At 41.7% G+C, this 19,359-nt stretch overlaps 1 protein-coding gene across 1 annotated transcript; it reads left to right on the top strand.

Moving 5' to 3' along the window:
- The first annotated feature begins 3,239 nt into the window (after positions 1 to 3,239).
- Positions 3,240 to 17,681, top strand: LOC104951718 (uncharacterized). Its single transcript, XM_010778448.1, has 10 exons — positions 3,240 to 3,908; positions 8,716 to 8,770; positions 9,248 to 9,449; positions 9,707 to 9,821; positions 11,907 to 12,039; positions 14,482 to 14,648; positions 14,787 to 14,900; positions 15,133 to 15,326; positions 15,527 to 15,778; positions 17,630 to 17,681. The coding sequence occupies exons 1-10, from the start codon at positions 3,501 to 3,503 to the stop codon at positions 17,679 to 17,681; spliced, it is 1,692 nt and encodes a 563-aa protein (XP_010776750.1). The 5' UTR covers positions 3,240 to 3,500.
- Positions 17,682 to 19,359: the final 1,678 nt, after the last annotated feature.

Below are 19,359 nucleotides of genomic sequence, written 5' to 3'. Positions count from 1 at the left end.
AGTAGTAGAGTGCAGAGCTTCGTGACCACAGAGCGTGTGAACGTTGTGATCAGCTGTTTTAGCGCAGTGCTGCTGTACAGGCCGACGTTAACAGCAGCACACGGAGACCTCCGTCGTCCGGTGATCCAACCGCTTCACATATACATCGGTACGCAAATGCGCTTTGTGACACAAGTGACGGTACGCATTTCAGATTGTTGCCGCGCATGCGTACCTGCGTACCACTTATGTGCACCCCTGCTTATAGCATTCATTACGTTGATCCATGCCAGCTTAATGAACCAATAATGGGAGCCTGCCATTGCCAAGAAAAGGCGCTGTGACAAAATTAATGACTTACCGCTTACTATGTCAGCACAGCCCTTATCAGTTCACTATGTGCTATCACTCTCTGCATTATGAATCCTTATTAGACAACCGCCTAGTCACTGCACTGACTATTAACATGACTTTTAAAACATGCTGCGCTAAGGCCAAGCTTCGATTCAACGGTCCAGTGACTTCAGGGCGGGGTTCATTTCGGTGTGTTGATTTACCGCTGTAGTTACATGGACTAAGCACAATAGGGTGAAATAATGAGGTGAAAAAAGGCTCAGGCTTCAATACTCTGACGGAGGGTGTAGCACTACGAATATCAGACAATCTATTAAAATACTGTACTGAGTAGAAGCGTATTGTAAACCTCAGACGTAGCAATTAAATGAACACGGTCTAATCCACAGTCTATTGATTTTTGTAGCTGCAGAGCAAACTTCCTTTGTGAGGCTTCTTATACCCATTTTTAAACTACAAATACAAGGCACAGTAAATTATAGATAACAGTGGATCCTCTCTGTACACTTCTGAAGAGCACTTGTTTGATTACTTCCTGCTTGCAACGACAATTCTATTTGTATGCACTGTTCAGGAACCAACCGTAATCAAAGCAATATCCCACACGAATAAAAATCCAACCAATGACCCCTCTAACTCTGAAGTGTGCTTCAAAGGCTACACTCAGTGCTTAAATGCAAACTCCAGCTGCTTTCAAGTGAGTCGAACTGATCAACTCAGACGCTGGTCTAAAGCAGCGTATTTAATGCTACGATTCTAACCCAAATGCTAATGATAGCTATTAAGAGCAGGGTGGTTAATGACATCCAGGGAGCTGTGAACGTGCCGTGACCGACTTGGGTGTTTTCATGTGGGTAAGATACGGTAATGGGATTAACATGGCGTACCTAAACCCACATTGTGATAAGCTCAATGAGGCCCTATTAAAAATACATTGCTGGCAACAATGGAGTTACGGAGGGAGTGGGTAAGAATACGTGTGTCTGACTGTGTGACTTTGATAGAAAATGTGCCCAACCGTGCTTCTTTCTTAACTGGATTAAAATAAAAGAACAAAAGTGTTGATGGCCTTTTTTAAATGCCTTCTTATTTTTTTTTACATCCAATATGTTTTTCTCCACCTGGGTTGTTTGTGTACCTCACAGCATGAAGTATGAGCATTAGCCATACAGGAAAAGGCTGTAACATTCAAGTCATTGTTGCATTTACAGTGTATCGTGCATTCTTTACATTGAGTAAGTGAAAACCAACTAACATGAGGAGAAGGCTGTGTGTGTCACCTATACAACGTTATGCAATGTTCATAATGAAGTTTACATTTGCAGGGAAGGTCTTACCGGTGTTGTTGCGGTAGGGGCCTGCGTCCGGCCCCTGGCCCTGGCTAAGGCTCCTCATAGGGCCCTTGTTGTGGTAGACACGCTCTTCATAGATGGGATCTATATGGTGCTCCGGGGACCCCAGGGGCCGAAGGGGCTCCTGACTGTGCTGACTACTGTAGGATCCTCGAGAGCCTGGAGAAAAGGAAGAGGGAGAACAAAGATGAAGGTCAGATGAGGAGAGGATGAAAGAGGGAGGAGGTATCAGTATGGGAGAGAAGGAAAGGCAGAATAGAGGAGTTGAGCTGATGGATGTCCAGGAGGTCAGGACAATAAAGGAAATAAACAAAGGGAAGCAAGATGTGTTGCTGTTTTCATTTCACTTGACTCAAAAAGTAAAACTATGTGACTCGGATTTCTGACATGTCCATTTTCCCCCTGTACATATCTCTTTGCTGATTTATATGGTAGACAGATAAGGGTGTGTGGGGCAAGTTGTTAGAAAGGCACCAGAGTGAGAAACTAAGTAGAGAAGGAATGACAGAATAATAAAGAAAGATTACATAAGAGCACATGACAAATAGGCAAAGAAGAGAGTCAGAGAGAGGGATGCCTCTGTAATTCATTTTTTAAATCTCCGCAGAACACATTGCTGGTCGTCAGCTATAAAATAATGAGTTGTAGTGTCCCCCCTCTTGTTCTGTGTTTGGCAGGAATCCCAAAGACACGGGGCAAAGAAGACGTTGACAGCAGGCATTTGTTCATTACACAGCAGAACAAATGTAAAGCCTCCCTCTGAAAACACAGAGCTAAAATACAGTTAGGAAGGAGTAGAAAAGCAGAAGACTGGGAAGAAAAGTAAGCAGGGCTTGGCACGTCAGGAGATGGAATTAAAAGACGTTGACATACTCATATATACAAAGCCATATATGCACAGTAATGAGTGACTGAGAGTAGAAGAGATGGTCCAGTGGAGTTCATGTCTTATCGCATTAGCTCTCAATCCCTGGCAAGTGGCGTGCAGAGCATTTTTCAGAGCGCTGTGCTTCAATACTGGGATTCAGACCTCAGCGTGAATCCACTGTCAACTTAACAAAGTCAAAACCCTACAACCCTTCAGATCATATCAGAAATCGATGCATGCGAGGGACTGAGCATCTCAGTGCGTGAAGCTATTCTGTGGTTTTTGTTGCAGTTTAGGATCATAACTGCTCAACAAAGCAGGCAAGTCAAAGATAGTATTTTAAAGAAGAATATCCTAAAACTCTTTTATTGAACAGCCTAAGAGGGCTGTGCAATTAATCGTATTTTAATCGCAATTACAATTTTGGCCTGCCACAATTACGAAAACAACATAATCGAAAAAAAACAATTATTTTGCTTTGCTAGGTTGTGAACATATTTGATCTAATTTATTTGTATTTATCATATTTATATATGTTTAGTATCTTGTGGAAGTGCGCTCCAAAATATTTGTTGATCTTGTTTATTGGTATATATTATTTTGATATTTATTTAAATGTAAATATNAATGTATGGCAGGTGCTTTGGCTGTACTCCAGCCGATCAGGTATGAGAAGCCATATTGAATAGGATAAAACTATTTGAAGTTATTCATTCAAAACCAGAACTTCCTCACGCAATTGGTGAAGTTTTGCTCAAGTCGAATAAAAGGCAAAAGTGAACACGTTTGGGGAGGCAACACATCAAGTTAAAGGTGCTCCATCTATTACAACTTTTTTCTTTTTAGCCTTCCTCCTCCTCCCATCCTCTCCATCTCCCTGCTTCTCCTCCTCCTCCTCCCATTCTCTCTGTTCCTCTGTTTCTCTTCCCTCTGCTAATAAATTATGTATGCCATCTCCAACTCACGGAGTGCTGCACTGCTGCACTATCTCTTCTAAATTGCTGCTCTCTCTCTCCCCCATTTCACTCTTCGCCTCTCAATCTCTCCCCTTGCCGCCCCCTCTCTTACTCACTCTTAATCTGGCTCTACCAACTCTCTCACTCTCTCTATATATGAACACACACCATACACACAAACTCAACCCCCACCACCTACCCAACCATACACCATTCCTGTCGGTAGGACCAGCTCTTCTTTCCCAGAGTTCCTTGCAGCTCAACTCCACCCCGGAGGCTTCGCTCCAGTACTCTGCCAGCTACCATAGCAACCAGACCCTCGCCCATAGCGACAGCATCTCCGCAGCAACTCCTCAGCGCAGCGGGCATGTTGGAGGAGCCGTGCACAGCTACAACCAGGTAGGAAACCCTGCTGCTCACTGACGATAACGAGGATGTGTGGAGATGATGACAGAGAGAGGAAATTCTACGACTGGCCATGTGTGTAAACTTAACTGTCTGTTGTGAAGAAAAGTTATGCAGTACATTGAGTTTTTAAGTACAGCAGCTTTGAACTCCTTTTACTGTTGAGATACACTGTTTACTGTATATGCAGATTTTCAGATTCCTTGCTCTGTTATTCCTTTAGAGCCAGAGCGAACATCCCCCTTCTTTTTCCTCTTGCATGGTGCTTCTGCAGCTACATCTCGGTGCTCTCGCCAAATGTGGATTTGTTTGACATCACAGTTGATTAGTGTATCACATATTTATGCAGAATCAAGTTTTTTGAGTGTTAGCGAAGTGGTTGAGTCACTATGAGTGGCTTTAAAAGCAACTCATGGCATATTCGTCTGTATTTGGGAGGAGATCATGAGACAGGGTTAGACAAATTATGTAAAGCTGTTTAGAGAGAGACAGGTAATCAGATGCTCATAGACCAAATTAGGAGATGATTAAATGCACATAGAGGAATCTCAGCAAGTGTCTTATGTATAAGGACTTAAAGCTGAAACAAAGTCACATATTAATCACAGCAGTGAACTGATGGGGAGAGAAACACACATCTAATTACTTTACAGACTACAGGAGCCAATTATTTCCAATTGTTCATGTCCTTAACATATCACTGGTAATGCACGTGCTGCATTCTTATACACACACACACACACACACACACACACACACACACACACACACACACACACACACACACACACACACACACACACTCACACACACACACACACACACACACACACACACACACACACACACACACACACACACACACACACACACACACACACACATATGTATATTTTCAAACAACCACCCACACACAAAAACGCTTAACCCCAATAACAATATCTTTAATGTGTCTTAGCAAGAAACTGCATGTTTTCAGTACAGTCTCCATGATATGGGTTTACGTTTATTTTTCGTTTTTTTACTTTCTCATTGGATGTTTGTGTATATGTGCAAATCTGTGTGTACGGCAAGTGTCTGCTTATGGAAATATTTTTATGAAAGAGAAAGGTGAATTGGATGATATCTGTATTTGTGAAACGCATTCATTCAACCCCCTCCACAGTCTGGCTTAAGCTCATTTCAGAACTGGTTTCAGAGGCAGCTCCCATTCCTTCCCTGAAAAAGTGAGAAATACGTGAGGTCAAAAGATAGAAAAACAGAATGACAAGCATGGATGGGCTGATGAGAGAAAAAGAGTATTTATTCTGTCTGTGTTCTTTGTTCCATAATATTTATTCTCCTGTATGTGTGTGTGTGTGTGTGTGTGTGTGTGTGTGTGTGTGTGTGTGTGTGTGTGTGTGTGTGTGTGTGTGTCTCTGATGTTTTGGGCTTGTCAGTGTATAACGGGACCAGTGTTGTCAGCAGGGCTTTTTCACAGAATAGCTTTACGCAAGCCAGTGCTGTTATAAAGGCAGGTGCAGCTTGCTTGCTTGCATGTTTTTATTTTCATTCACTCAATGGTTGTTCAAAAGTTAGCCCAGGTGACTGTTTCATGGAGAGTGAGAGAGAAAGTGAAAGGTCTGGTATGTTGCTGCTGTTCTGTGGGGTATTTATAACCCTGAGAGGTCCAGCTTTAATAATGCATGGCTACATGGCACCTCAAACATCCCAGTGTTTTACTGGAGGAGAAAAGAAGCAGCACTGCAACATGACAGGCTGGGATGGAGAAAGTGTTCTTCCTCACATAGTGTCAGGCTTTCTATTTATTAGTTAAGTCTGCCAACAATTCATCTATGCTCATCTTTTATTTACCCGCTGAATCACCCATCCATCTGTTTATTCATTCACCCACTCACCTTGTCATCAGTCTGAAGGTCCATTTCTGTCTCACTTTGCATCTTGATGACTGGAGCACATCTGCAGTGTTGAACACAATCAGGAAATAAAGACATTAATTAGGTTCTTAAAGTTAAAGTCATGTGTCCTGCGTCTCATCAGCCTTACATCTCTCACTTGGCTTCATAACCTACTAAACTAACACAGGGGACTTATGAAGGAGATCTTTATGGCGCACACTGTTCCTGATAGTGTCTCACATCCTGATTAAGATCTCTCTCTCTGGCTGTTTATAGACACTTTTTATAATCTACTCTCTTATAAACCTTTTTCCATATGCACTCTAAAAAACACAATAAGTGCTATTTTTGGCATCTGCATTTATTAATGCTATGACAGCAGCACGAGTGAAGTCGTTAACGAATATGGAGTAACTATTGGTAAGACCAGGTTTTCCTGTATGTACAAGAAAGATAAGAAGTAGTTTATGGAGTTTCTGGAGAAATGTTGGTGGGATGACTAGTTGACGAAAAGCTGCAAATATGGCATACGGCTGGATTTACTGATGGAAAATTATGTAAGCTGCAATCTGTTGCTGTATAGCAGGGAGATGAAAGCATTGTTTGATAAATGGCTAGGACCTAAAGGCATTGTTTTCTTAACTTTGTTTAAAGGGGCAGCTGAAAGAGTGTACACACAGGGAATAATAGCTTACTAACAACGAAGGACACTGTGAACATCTCTGCCTCGTTACAGCTCATTCGATTTTCTTCACATCCAAAATGTGACACGCAGAGCTGGAACACATAGTACTGGAAAGACTGAGGTTATTAATTATTGGATATCCGAGTGCATGACCACATATTTTGACATTTTCAAAAATTCTGCCAGTTTATTTACCATCCAGGGTTAGTTTAAGAGTAAAACTACAGCCCACCCTTTGTGAAGCGGGAGAAGTTACAGCTTCAATCAGGATTTACTTCCTGTGTGTTGAGATCAGGGTGGATCAGTAACTCAAGGTTGAATCCTATTCTTTAAACTTTCATAAGCAGTTCTTATAACCGGGGAGATTTTGGCGCAGTGGTTAGAGCGTTGATCATCAGCTCAACGGGCGTTGGTGAACTCCAGTTAGAAACCCGCTTCGGCCGCCACTGCGTCAGGCCGTTGTATCCTTGGGCAAGACACTCTACCCGTGGGTAATGTCCACAGTAAGGACATTTACATGTCTAATATGTGTAATATGTAATTGTAAAGCGCTTCGAGCACCTATAAAAGTGCTCTAAATAAAAAAATGTAATCCATTATTATTATTATTATTATTATAGACAGACACAAACAATATCAGCATGTTACTGAGTCAGGAATTTGTAAGACGAAATATAGAAGCTACCGTACATCCGACATTTCTTACCTATTTGTCATTTCACCAATTTCCCATTCCTTCACTCCTTATCTGTGTCTGCCTGTGTATGCTACTCTGTCTGTGTGCCTCCATAAACTGTGTGTCAGATTTTTTGAAAGAGACTGCTAATCCTCTCAGCCAGAGATAAATCAGTTTTCATGACCCCTCTGCAAACAAAGCAGTGCTGCAACCAAAGGCTTGTTGTCTTCGCCCGACATGCTTTGGCTCATCACAAAGCATGGAAATATAACCAGGAACTGCCATTCAGAACCGAATGGGAGATGGTGTGTCTGTGTGTGTTGCTGTATTTATCCAGGGAAGGTGTAGCAGACATGCTTATTCATTTTGTCTGCACTATAGTCAAGCTGCCAGTTTTCACACCTGGAAAGTGTTATGTTCAAATGCAGCTTTTTACCATAACACCGGATTTGTATTGTGTGTGTGTATTGGCATGTTCTGTGACACCCGTTTATTGGATGATCATATGTTTGTTGTCATTTATATTTTGAATTGTGTGCTTGTATAACTGTTTAAATGTGTTCAAATGTTTGTGTCCGTCCATTTAATTCCAATTTACAGGTATTATAATGTCAAACACTCAAGAAGTTGAGATTGATATTTTTTTGTGACAGCCTCTCCTGATATGTCAGCAAATCAAATTGTGTGTATCTTTTAAGGTTTTAGTACTTCAATTTCTCTGACTGTCGTAGATTAACTTCTGTATATGCAGTGATGACGGTGCTTCAAGGTGACTCAGACAGCGTGTGCATAATGTGGCCTTGTACAACTGCAGCCATGTCAGTCCAGTAGTAATATGTTTGAATCCCCTTTAAAGCTATATGCGGCTCAGTGGAGCACCAGCATTATGCTTTAAAACATTGTCTCTGGAGATTTGGTAGAATATATTATGATCGACCATAATGTGATGTGTGGTAGAGAGACCTCTCAACCTCAAGCTTTGCCTCACACTGAATCATGTCTTTTGTCTGTTTTAGAAATTAATTGCACATTGTAGTCAAAGCATGATTGGATTTTGTATTTGATTTAACATGGCTTTGTCTTCCTCTTTTGGCTTTTTCCATAATATAGTATATCCGAATATTGAAGTTTACAGATGGCAGTTAAAGGATATTGAGACGTGAATACACTATGGAGTAGAGTAGACAATTGACCGTGTAATCATTCCCTTAACTTTGAGTAGGTGGTGCAACAAGGCTTTATGAGAAATTATTTCAGCCAGCCAAACTCCTAGGGCTTCTCTGAGTCTGTTTGAATCGCCCTCTTTTCTGTGGGGATTTCATTACCAGCTGCTCTAGGTTCATTCAGTGCTCATCAAAGGCTTCACTGTACTCATTGTGCATTCAAGTTTTCGATGGCCACTACTCTTTATTCTTTTTATCTAATGTTTCTAACTCTGTCTCTCCGCCATTTCAACTTCTCCCTCCTCCCTCTATTCATCCCTTCTTCCCTGTCATGGCTCCTCTTCCCTCACTTGCTCTCTGTTCCCCCACATCCCCTCAGGTGACATCTAGTCGTGCAGCCCAGCATCAACAATCACAGAGCGGGGCAGGGTCAGGTAAGAATTCACCTCTCCTTCTCTTCACCGTTCATCTCAGTCTTTGTCCATGGAGATGCATTTTCTTTACAATAAATGAATCTGACATTGCAACAACATCGTGGATACACAGACATGGCATGTTGAGATACTGACAGACATACAGGCCAATGAAATGACAAAGATGTGCCACTAGCAGAATGCTGAGTATGTTTGTATGACTACAAAGTCCCCCACTGCTCTTTGATCTAAGGTGTTCTGGTACTAAGCACACTTATAAATCACCATAGGCTCGAACATGGTGTTTTTTTATTAGAAAATCAATGAATAGCTCCAAGTTCAATAACAAAGCAACAGGTTTGGATTGGGCAGACTATGTCTCCCAGTTACTAGGTGATATCATTTCAAGGATATACTAAGAATCACTGATGTCTGCCTAACAACGTTTTTACTCATTCTTCTGCTTTTCACTGAATATTTCCTTTCTCTGCTATTCAGGTATCTATTACTCCAGCTCCACCTTACCCACCCAGCGTGTCAGCTCCCCTCTGTCTGCAGGAGGAGGCTCCGGTTCCCCAGGTAAACTCCAACGCCTGGGATCCTCCTCTGAAACCCCGGGGTACTCTACCACTCAACGCCTGCCCTCCTCCTCCTCCCCCAGCAAACCGTCTCCTGGTACTCGCCTGGCAAAGTCATACAGGTACAGATCCACAGTGACCGTGACATTGATTATAAAGGTGTTTTAAGGCGATTGCTGTATTTAACACATCAGTCTAATGTATAGGTTTTTCAGACCAAAACATTAAGGAGAATACATTATCTTTGGACTGTTTTTTAGCAAACAGTACATATAAAATACTTACATACAAACATATAACTGTTGTGTGAAATGGAATGAATCATTTTAAGTCATTATTGTTCATGCAAATTATGCTGCTTTGCACATTTGTCTTCCAGCACTACAGTTGCTGTGACAACAGCGGGAGGGGGCGGGTCTCCCCAAAGGGTCGCATCTCCACCCAACTCTACATCTGGGGGAGGGGCCAGCTCATCATCGTCCCCTCTCCACCAGGTACAGAATGTGACACTCGCAGAAAAGCATTTGGTGTTACCAGAATATAAAAACAACTCCTTTAATGTGCAGAATTAACCCAACCTGCATTGCAAATGCTACTGGTTATAAAACTTGTCAGTTAAATATGATCTGATCTGGTTTGATAATTATTAGGGCCGGGACTCGATTAAAAAAATTAATCTAATTAATTACAGGCTTTGTAATTAATTAATCGCAATTAATCGCATTTTTAATCGCATATAAATATTTGACCTGAGAACAGTGAGAAGCAATTTTTTTCACATGGATTTTAGTATACCATTGAATAATGACTGAATACATAAGCTTAAGCAACAAAACATTGTTTATTTTTTTCAATGAGGTTCTTAACCAAGACCAACAGAAAAGTGCAATTTTTGCCATAAAGTGTAGCAATAGCATATTTAGGAATATAGTACATTTCAGAGATTCAGATAGCCTATAGGTAGGTAGACCTTCTGTAAACTATAACACTTTGTTTTTTAAGTAAAACACAATACTTTCAAGTACATTCAGAACATTGGAAACCCTGACTATTAGAAAACATCTCTCTGTTGCTTCAGAGGCCATAACAGACTTTGTTGATTTACCAACAGTTGATTTAAAAAATCTAATACATTTCAGTCCAACTCTCTCAATAACCTTGGCCAAAACAATAAACAGTTCAACATAAAGTGCCAGTTGCACCAACAACGTAATAAATAGTTCAACATAAAGTGTACCATTTAAAATAAAATAAAAAAGTGCCAGTGATTGACCTCAATCCCTCCTATTCTTCCAATATCCTGGTGAAAAATAAAATCTCTCTGTTGCATAGGCCACTGTTTGATCAACGCGAATTGGGTGTGGGTCCTTGTACTCCGAGTCGGGCTAACATCCACGCTAGCTTCCACGCTAGCTGCTATATGTTTTGCATTGAGGTGATACTTGAGGCTTGATGTGCTGCGGTGATATGCGAATTCCTTTTTGCATAATTTGCAAACAACCGTGCTCTTATTGACGCTTCCATCCGTCCGTTTTTTAAAACAAAATGTCCCATCCACGGGGCCAACCAAAGCGGTCTCATCAGCTTCTTCGTTCACGTTTGACTATTGTTCACTGTGGTTTGTTGTTGTCTGAAGTAATGAACGTTAGTTGGTGCTCCAGTATAATCGGTACCCCTGAAACTCATCCAGTGAGAAACGTTCCGCGGTGCAAAAATAAGTGCGATTAAAATACGTTAATTTTTTTAACGCGTTAATTTTTGTGTAATTAATTAATCTTAATTAACGCGTTAAAGTCCCGGCCCTAATAATTATATAATGATACTATGTACAGTTTTAACAGAATACTGTTACATGCAGCAACAACAGTACCTGTTATATTTCAAAGTACAGTATATACAGTGCAAATGCCCATTACTGATATTCAGGAACAGAGCTGTAATTGACAATTGTAAAATGTATTTAGGTATGATATTGTGTTGTCATAATATTGATTGATGCCGGGCGGCTAGGTGTCAGAGAGAAGATTATAGTCTTGTCCACTTTAGAAGATCTTTAATCATGACAAAGGATGGCGTAGCTCCAGAGCAATTACAGATTGAATTATACATTCAGAAAAATCTATACCGGTCAATTTTAGTTCTTCAATGCGGTTATCTTTCCAAACAGCACCTTTTCTGAACCCTGGTTTCTGAGGCACACTTTTAGGATTTACTTACCCACTATGTCACACTACAATAATGAAAAGTTTTTTCTGCGTGAGTTTCTCCAGCGTATATTACATTCTTAAGGCTAAGTGATTTCGACATGGTTTACACATAGTGCCAATTTTTGTTTAAAAGCCCGTTTTACAAAATAAAGACACAAAAGTAATTTGACAAAGTAAATAGATTTCCAAGACACAATGACAGGTACAATGTATTTCTATCTAAAGTACACGGCTCAAAACAAGTCAGCCATGTCAGCTGTCACATATTCGACTGCTAACATATAGTAATTAAACAAGAGGTCATTTCATCAGGGTATAACTGATGTCATTTACAATATTTTAAAGAAAAAACCACAACTCTTGTCCCTGCAGATGAGTTCAGGCATAGGGAGCTATGCCACTTTGTCTCCCAAACGCCTGGCAGCTCACCACGCTTCTGACCAGTACAAGATCAACCACGAGCTCTACGCTTCAGCGACTCTGCAGAGGCCTGGCAGTCTGGCAGGTGGGCGTTCACGCACTCTCACATGCACGTACACATTAAACCCACCGCGGGAATTTAGTAACCTTACTGGGTGTCGTCCTGATTATGCTGGTAAACCAACTGCACTATGGGCAGTAAAGGGATGTTAGAAAATCTCTCAAAATGATAATATGTTTTTAAGTATTTGTGTTTATTTAGCTTGTTGAATCAATGCCCCCTTCGCAGCAGCTGGCCCTAGGCTCTGGAACACTCTGCCCCTCCATGTGAGGTCGGCCCAGACCCTAGGGCTTTTTTAATCTACTCACTCTTCTTCTCCCTGGCCTTCTAGTCAGAGCGGAGCACGACTCCTGACTTTTCCCTGTGTTTTTTATATCTGTTGTAATTTATTGTGATTGTAGTAATGTGTTTTTATTACATGTACTGTACAGCACTTTGGCTCGACCACAAATCGCTTTTAAATGTGCTTTATAAATAAAACTTAATTTGATTTTATTTGAATGCATCTCAAAGCCCTTAAACAAAAAAAGTTCTCCATTTAAGTCTTTTGAATCATCCAATATTTCAATTTCAATTATTTACTCGGAATAGAGATGTCACAGTTTTTTGTTGCCATTATAAAGAAAAACTTCAAAATGAATGAAAAAGCTCATCAGTGGTTTCATTTGTGAGCTGTGTGTGTATTCAGATTATCATTTTGTTGCAGAATAAGAGATATTAATAACTGTGTCTCGGAGATGACTGTTACTTTTATTTACTCATATATATTGCTTGCCAAATTGGTGTCTCTGTTACAGCATCCTGTGCAAAAGGCTGACCTTTTTTCTAAAACAAATTTTAAATAATCTTTTCATTTATGAACTTTTTGGCAAGATTCATATGAATGAATCGAGTTGTGGTTGATCAGGACAGTTTAAATTCAACTTGTCAATCCTGGAAATGCAAGATTTATCTTAAAATTGTGACTTTTGGTACCCTACAAAAATTGTACCAGCGGAGAGTTATTTGTGGAAACTATCAGTCAGAGGTTTGCTTCCCTCGGTGGACAACATCCACCTGGAAAAAGCACAGTAGAGTTTTTTTGAGTGGCCCGTTTCGAGGGGTACTTACCTGCTCCATAACACCTACTCTACAGTGAAGTTAAGCTGTGGAAAACTGAAATGGCCTAAAATAAAAAATGTTTTCCATCTAGTTGCTTTCTGCTTGGAGGTCCTAGTCCCATGTTACATTTTGCCAGCTGGAGTGAGGAAAATATAACTGATATAACTCACTTTCCTGGTAGAATTGCAGGAGGTACGGTACATGGTTTCATATCAAAGAATAATCATTTGATATCTTACTTTGTACTGTAGGTGTAATGCTTAGTTTGCTCTCTTGTCTCTACACACATAAAACAGAGCCATCGAGCCATCGTTGGTTTTTACATTTTGTTATTTTTTTTTTATATTTGCTGAATGAAGCATCATGGGAGGGTATCTCTCTATTTTCCTCTTTACACGCTCTCCCCCTTTGAAAGAAGAAGGTCAGTACTTTCACAAGTGTGCCCTTGTGAGTCAAACAAATAAATGAATAAAGAAATCAAACCGAGTCCCCAAGACTTCAAAGAGGAAAGGGATGAAGGAAGAGAGAGGCCTGGGATGAGTCATGCTGTTAATGGGTGTGTCCATGAGTCTAATTAGCACTCATTCATATTCTGACCATCTCTGTCTCTTTGCTGCTTCTTTATCCTCCGTCTGTTTGTCTCTATATTCACCTCATTTCAGTGGAGCGTGTTGTAGCATCCAACATGTCATCCATTTGTCATTCTCCATTCATTTCAAGTCTTTTGACCTCTTCTGTCTCTTTGTCTTACTCCCTTATCCTGACTCTTTCTGCAACATTGTAAATTAGGGCTGTGCAATTATGGCAAAAATCATAATCACGATTATTTTCGTCAATAATTGATATCACAATTATTAAATACGATTATTCATTAACTTTGAAAACATCCATTTATTGAACTTTAAAACAAATACAAATAATAATTTCAACAGTATGTTTTTAACTGCTGATTACCCTGAACGTATAATTCAACTGAAAAACCAATACAAAAATAAATGATACATTTATATTTACATTTAAATAAATAATATCAAAAATAATAAATACCAATAAACAAGATCAACACATACTTTGGAGCGCACTTCAACAAGCTACTAAATATGATGAATACAAATAAATGAGACTAAAATAAATTAGATCAAATATGTCACAAAAAAGCAAAATAATCGTTTTTTTTCGATTACGTTGTGTTCGTAATTGCGGCAGGCCAAAATCGTAACTGCGATTAAAATACGATTAATTGCACAGCCCTAGTATACGGCTCTCCTCTCTCCTCCGGGTGCATTTGAGCAATCGGGACGTCCTTCAACGTCGCGGGGTCGAGGAGGGACATTAGGATGAACCCTGTTTCCTCTCTCTGACTGGTTTTCCTCTTCCTCCTCCAGGCTCTGGAGAAGAAGAGGAAGAAGCAGGAGTGCCTGCAGGAGGAGATCATGCGCATCAACGCAGAGACCATGCAGGCCAAGGAGAGGAGGCTGGAGGAGGAGAGACAGGCCGACATGAGGGACATGGAGTACTTGAAAAACAAAATGGTCAGAAAACAAGAAAAAAACCTCAGAATCACTTTGTTACAGTGGAACAAAGAATAACTCAAACACATCTGTGATTTATTATCTTTGAAATATAGTTTTGTGTTTCCACATTTGATCCATATGTCATGACCTCTGCAGGAGCGGGCTTCAGAGTATGAAGCAGAGCAGAAACGCTTGAAGAAGGAGAAGGAGCTGGAGATTGCCCGGCTGAGGGCCCGGCAGGAAAAGGCAAAAGACTACAAAGCAGAGCAGGTCAGAAAAAGCTATTTAGTATAACAATGGAGTCCTCTGCTCAGATATTATATTATATAAAAACCTGCCCTTCAGAAAGCTAGTCAGCCCACAGACAATGTTTGAAATGTAATCTGATTATTTGATGGAACTGAAAGGGAATACATTTACCTTATGTTTCTGTATCCAGTTTACGGTTACATGTAATCCATTGCTCCCCCGGGCTGACCGTTGATAATGTGTTGTGTGACAGGATGAGCTGCGTGCTCGGAGGAACCAGGAGTTTAAAGACAGAGACTGGAGGAGTAAGCAGAGGGAGCTCGCTGTGAAGAGGGCGCAGGAGGAGGAGATGCTGATGGCGGCGCGCACCGAGCAGGTTCGCTGCAAAGAGCACTTCCTGTCCATCGAGGCCGGCCGCGAGAAGGCAGAGTTTGAGAGGGTGCTGAGGTTAGAAACTGCACTTCAACGTTTTTTCACATCGTCATCCCTTTGAGTTGTGGTGGAATAAGTGGCAGCAGGAAAAGAAAATACTTGAGTATACAAGTAGCTCACGTTTAAGTGCAGAACTCAGTTAGATTCCACCACTGCATCTATCCACACATTCAGCTCCATCTTAATCACACATCACTGCCACTCTCTCCACACAGCGTGCAGCAGCAAGCCATCGTCAAACTGAAGGAGGAAGAGGAGAAGCGGCGTCAGAAATTAAGCCGTCACTCAGAGGCCATCAGGACCCAGGTGAAGGAGCAAGAGCTGTCGGCCGTCGCCAAGCGCAGAGAGCTCTTCAAGGAGAGCGAGCGGCTGATGGAGGAAGACCGGCAGAGACGCGTCCGCCTCGAGGAGATCAAGGAGAAGAAGCTGCAGGAGCTCAAGTCAGTACAGAGGCCCGAGTCTGCTTTGTGGGAGTTTTCCCTTTGCTGTTCTATAGGTTTGTGTGCATGTAGTTAGGCCTTGGTAGGCCAGGCTCACTTTATGCTGCGTTTCCATTACAGTTTAGTAGCTGGAGCAGTAACTATAGCAGTGGTTCTCAAACTTTTTCTGTCAGGCCCCCCCTTTGGAGGAGAGAAAAAAAAGTCGGGCCCCCCCCAACACAAATAGTCACGTGATGGGCCAAGTTAACATTTATTAAAATACATCAATATGAACGTGAGCATTCCTTTCAAAAAAAAAAAAAAATCACTTTGCTAATAAAACAATGCTCCATAAGTCTGTGTGCTCAAAAATAATAATACATAATACAATTGTGCAATCCTTTTGCTAGAACAATAAGTTATAATAATTTGCCACTTTGCAATCTGTGCAAAAACATGAAAAGAAAGAAAATGCTGATATTTGGCAAAAAAGTGTGTCTCATCACAGGTGGCTGCAATGAGCCTGTTTTGCACTGCACATTTTGGGGGTGCAGTGGGGTAGCTTGACGTTTCATATAGAGGGTGCTCAAACATTTAGGGTTCCCCATTAATGTACCGGGCGCTACAGTGGAATGTTCTCCTGCAACAATCCCCACGCAAATACACAGTGTACCCGCGACTGTTACAATGAAGGCTCGATAATAAGCTCACGGCATATAGGTGTAAGCAGGGGTAAAGTGCTATTTTTATAAGTGGGGAGTGGAGCTAACACAGGAGGGTCCGGGGCCAAGCTCCCGCGGGAAGATTTTTTTTTTAAATATTGAAGTTAAAAGCATCAATCTGGTGCACTTTGAGAGCAAAATGAAGAGATCTATGGTAGAAATTGTATATAACGGCAAAGCAGCGCGATATCGATCGTTGTGATTCATCTAGCTATCATATAAAGACAGTGTCCGCAACATTCGAATACCTCAAAATTTACGTATGCTTGCATACAGTGGCACACCCACAGCACCACACAACGACACACACGACACACACTCATCGCACACACTCGTTCTCACAATGGACTAACCAGATTTATTTCTTTAAAATATGGGGAAAGTTGACATACCATTGGGGAGGGGGGGGCGGATCTAACAATGTTAAGGATAGCAACCAGGACATAAATCCACTGGAGAACACGGCACATGTCACGAACACACTCTGACATAGACACATTACACTGACCCTGGTGGCCGCTGGCTGGGGGGTGGCATGGCACACACCACACACACATAAATGTGGGCTCGGAGGGAGGACGACTCCAGCACGATTGCGGTCCACACATCACAAGGGGGGAAGCCGTGGTGAGGGGGAATAAAAAGAAGCACATGTTCTGTTTTTACCTTTTGAAAAGCTACCTTGTGGGGGCTGGGGTAGACTAGGAGGTGGGGGAAGGACAGGACGAGAGAGGCATTACGTTCTGTGGTCCTCCGTCGTCGGGCGCGTCACAGCGGCGACTGTCGATGTAGGTACTGTGAGGACCATCCAGCACCACAATGCTGGAGCGCAGGCTTCTTTTCTCTAATCCGAGAGTGGATGAAGCGACAAGAGGCAGTCCTTACGACACTTTACTCCTGGACATCAAGGTGAACTACAATGGAAGTGAGAGGAATTCGAAGATTGAGCACGGCGAGTACACGACAGGCAGCATTTCAGTAGGATCTTGCGCTGTCACTCTCACTTACGAAGACGAACAGTAGGGTGGCGTATAATTATTTTTCCCAGCAGTACACTCATTCAGCGTTCTTATAGCGTGAGTTCGCGAGCTTTCTTTATGGATCGGCTTTATTTTTGTTTTTTAACTGGGCCACCAGGGCGCCTCAGACAGACTGTCCTTTCTCCCGTGTGGTGTAGCGGAGTTGTTGACGGGCAGTCGTTGAAGATGGTGCAGGTCGTGTGCATTTAAGAATAACTAAAGGTTCAAATGTAATCACTACAGAGGACAACCAATTTACTCTGGGACATTTCATACAGAGAGCTTAGTCTCACGCGTCCGTGGCCCGGAAAGGAGAGGGTGTAGCGACGTCATGTGAATAGTCTGTCGGGACTATCGGGACGTCTCGTGTTGTGTCTCGTGTGTGTGTGGTCCAAAGTAAGTCAATTTCTGGTCAGTTTTATAGTCGGAATTCTTAGTCTTATATAAAAGTCCATTACACGCGAAGGGAGTTTATCTATTTTCATCGGTCGTCGTTTCTCTTTCCGTGTTCAATCAAAGTTTCTCGGCTTGTATGAAGATTAAAGTCCAGGTATATCAGTGACAACAGGAGATGGACACTGTGCAGAGGAACGAAATTACAAGTTTTTCGAGAAATAAAAAGAGTATGACGGTACACGACGTCGTGGCGAGAACAAGTGGGGAGACAGACTTTGGTCTCGGGTCAGACGAGGACTAACCATCGACCGGCCATGACAACACTACAGTTGACGGACTCTCTTACCGGGCGCGGAATCGAATAGTGCATGGTGACACAACTCGCGATCGGTTTTTCTTCGCGGTCACAATGTATCACTACAGTGATACAAGACATTCATTTGGTTTCCTCAGGGTTACCTTTCTCACGGCCGGTGATGTGAATGCGAGATCGACACTGCAGTTAACCGGTTTTTATGAAAAAGGGATAACTTTAATGTAACTCTTTCTCTACAGACAATTTAGTCGATTTATATCGGGAAATAAAATTAGTAACCCCATATTACGGCGTAAAAGTGGATGTCGCGTCAAATTCCGCACGCAGGAGACACAAGTAAGTTCGAGCCGAGACACACACACTCCTGCTCGGAAAACCACGCGTTCTCTATCCTCTCCTCTCTCTCTCGCTCTCGTGGCCATTCCTCTAGCATCAACATTCGAAGATCCGAAGTCGCTCGATCACTGGGCCCAGAGTTTGCAAAACCAGGTGCTAATTACATTCGTTAATAAAGGCTCCGTGTTGCAAATATACTAGTAATATCAATATTTTTCCCTTATTTACTTTATGATATACTGTTCATTTTTTTCTTATTTCAAATTTCCCCTCACTAAACATTTTATAGGTATTTCTTTTTCATGTTTTAGACAAATGTCAAGGACAAAGTTTTACCCATAACNGTATGTTTTGGGAGGGCAAGGAGGATGCAAACCTTATAAAATAGTGTCTTATTTAGGTATGGTCTGAATCATCTCAATAGCACAACGTTGATTATTAACACATACCTAAATAAGACACTATTTTATAAGGTTTGCATCCTCCTTGCCCTCCCAAAACATACACATACAAACACACAAGGACGCGGGATATTACACTTACGTTCTCCACTGTCAAGTATCCCTGATTCCTGGAGCGAGCGAATGCAGGAATCTACCAGCTCCAACCCAGTGGTCAACTCGTCCTCGATATCCTTGTGTCCATCTGCTGTGAAGAGGATAAGGATGTTGAGTGTTAGATAATATGACACTGGAGGACCAATCATTAGGTGTATCTCTATCAAAGAGTGTGTGATTGTGGACCTGCAGATTCACACTGAGTGTCAAAGCAAACAGACGCCTTTTTCTGGCCGCACTTTGACATTCTGATATGTATTTCAGAGTGAGATTGTGCTACTGT

This window comes from Notothenia coriiceps, unplaced genomic scaffold (genome assembly GCF_000735185.1).
Source record: "Notothenia coriiceps isolate Sejong01 unplaced genomic scaffold, NC01 NC01_scaffold00019001, whole genome shotgun sequence".
Classification (NCBI taxonomy): Eukaryota; Metazoa; Chordata; class Actinopteri; order Perciformes; family Nototheniidae; genus Notothenia; species Notothenia coriiceps.
The sequence above is the reverse complement of the archived record's forward strand: the minus strand, read 5'-3'. Positions and strand labels throughout refer to the sequence as shown.

Excerpts from the sequence above, each read along its gene's own strand:
- LOC104951718 (XM_010778448.1), top strand. The coding sequence starts at position 3,501 with ATGCCATCTCCAACTCACGGAGTGCTGCACTGCTGCACTATCTCTTCT. Across the intron at positions 3,909-8,715 it reads CCGTGCACAGCTACAACCAG|GTGACATCTAGTCGTGCAGC; the intron begins GTAGGAAACCCT and ends ACATCCCCTCAG. Across the intron at positions 9,822-11,906 it reads CATCGTCCCCTCTCCACCAG|ATGAGTTCAGGCATAGGGAG; the intron begins GTACAGAATGTG and ends TTGTCCCTGCAG.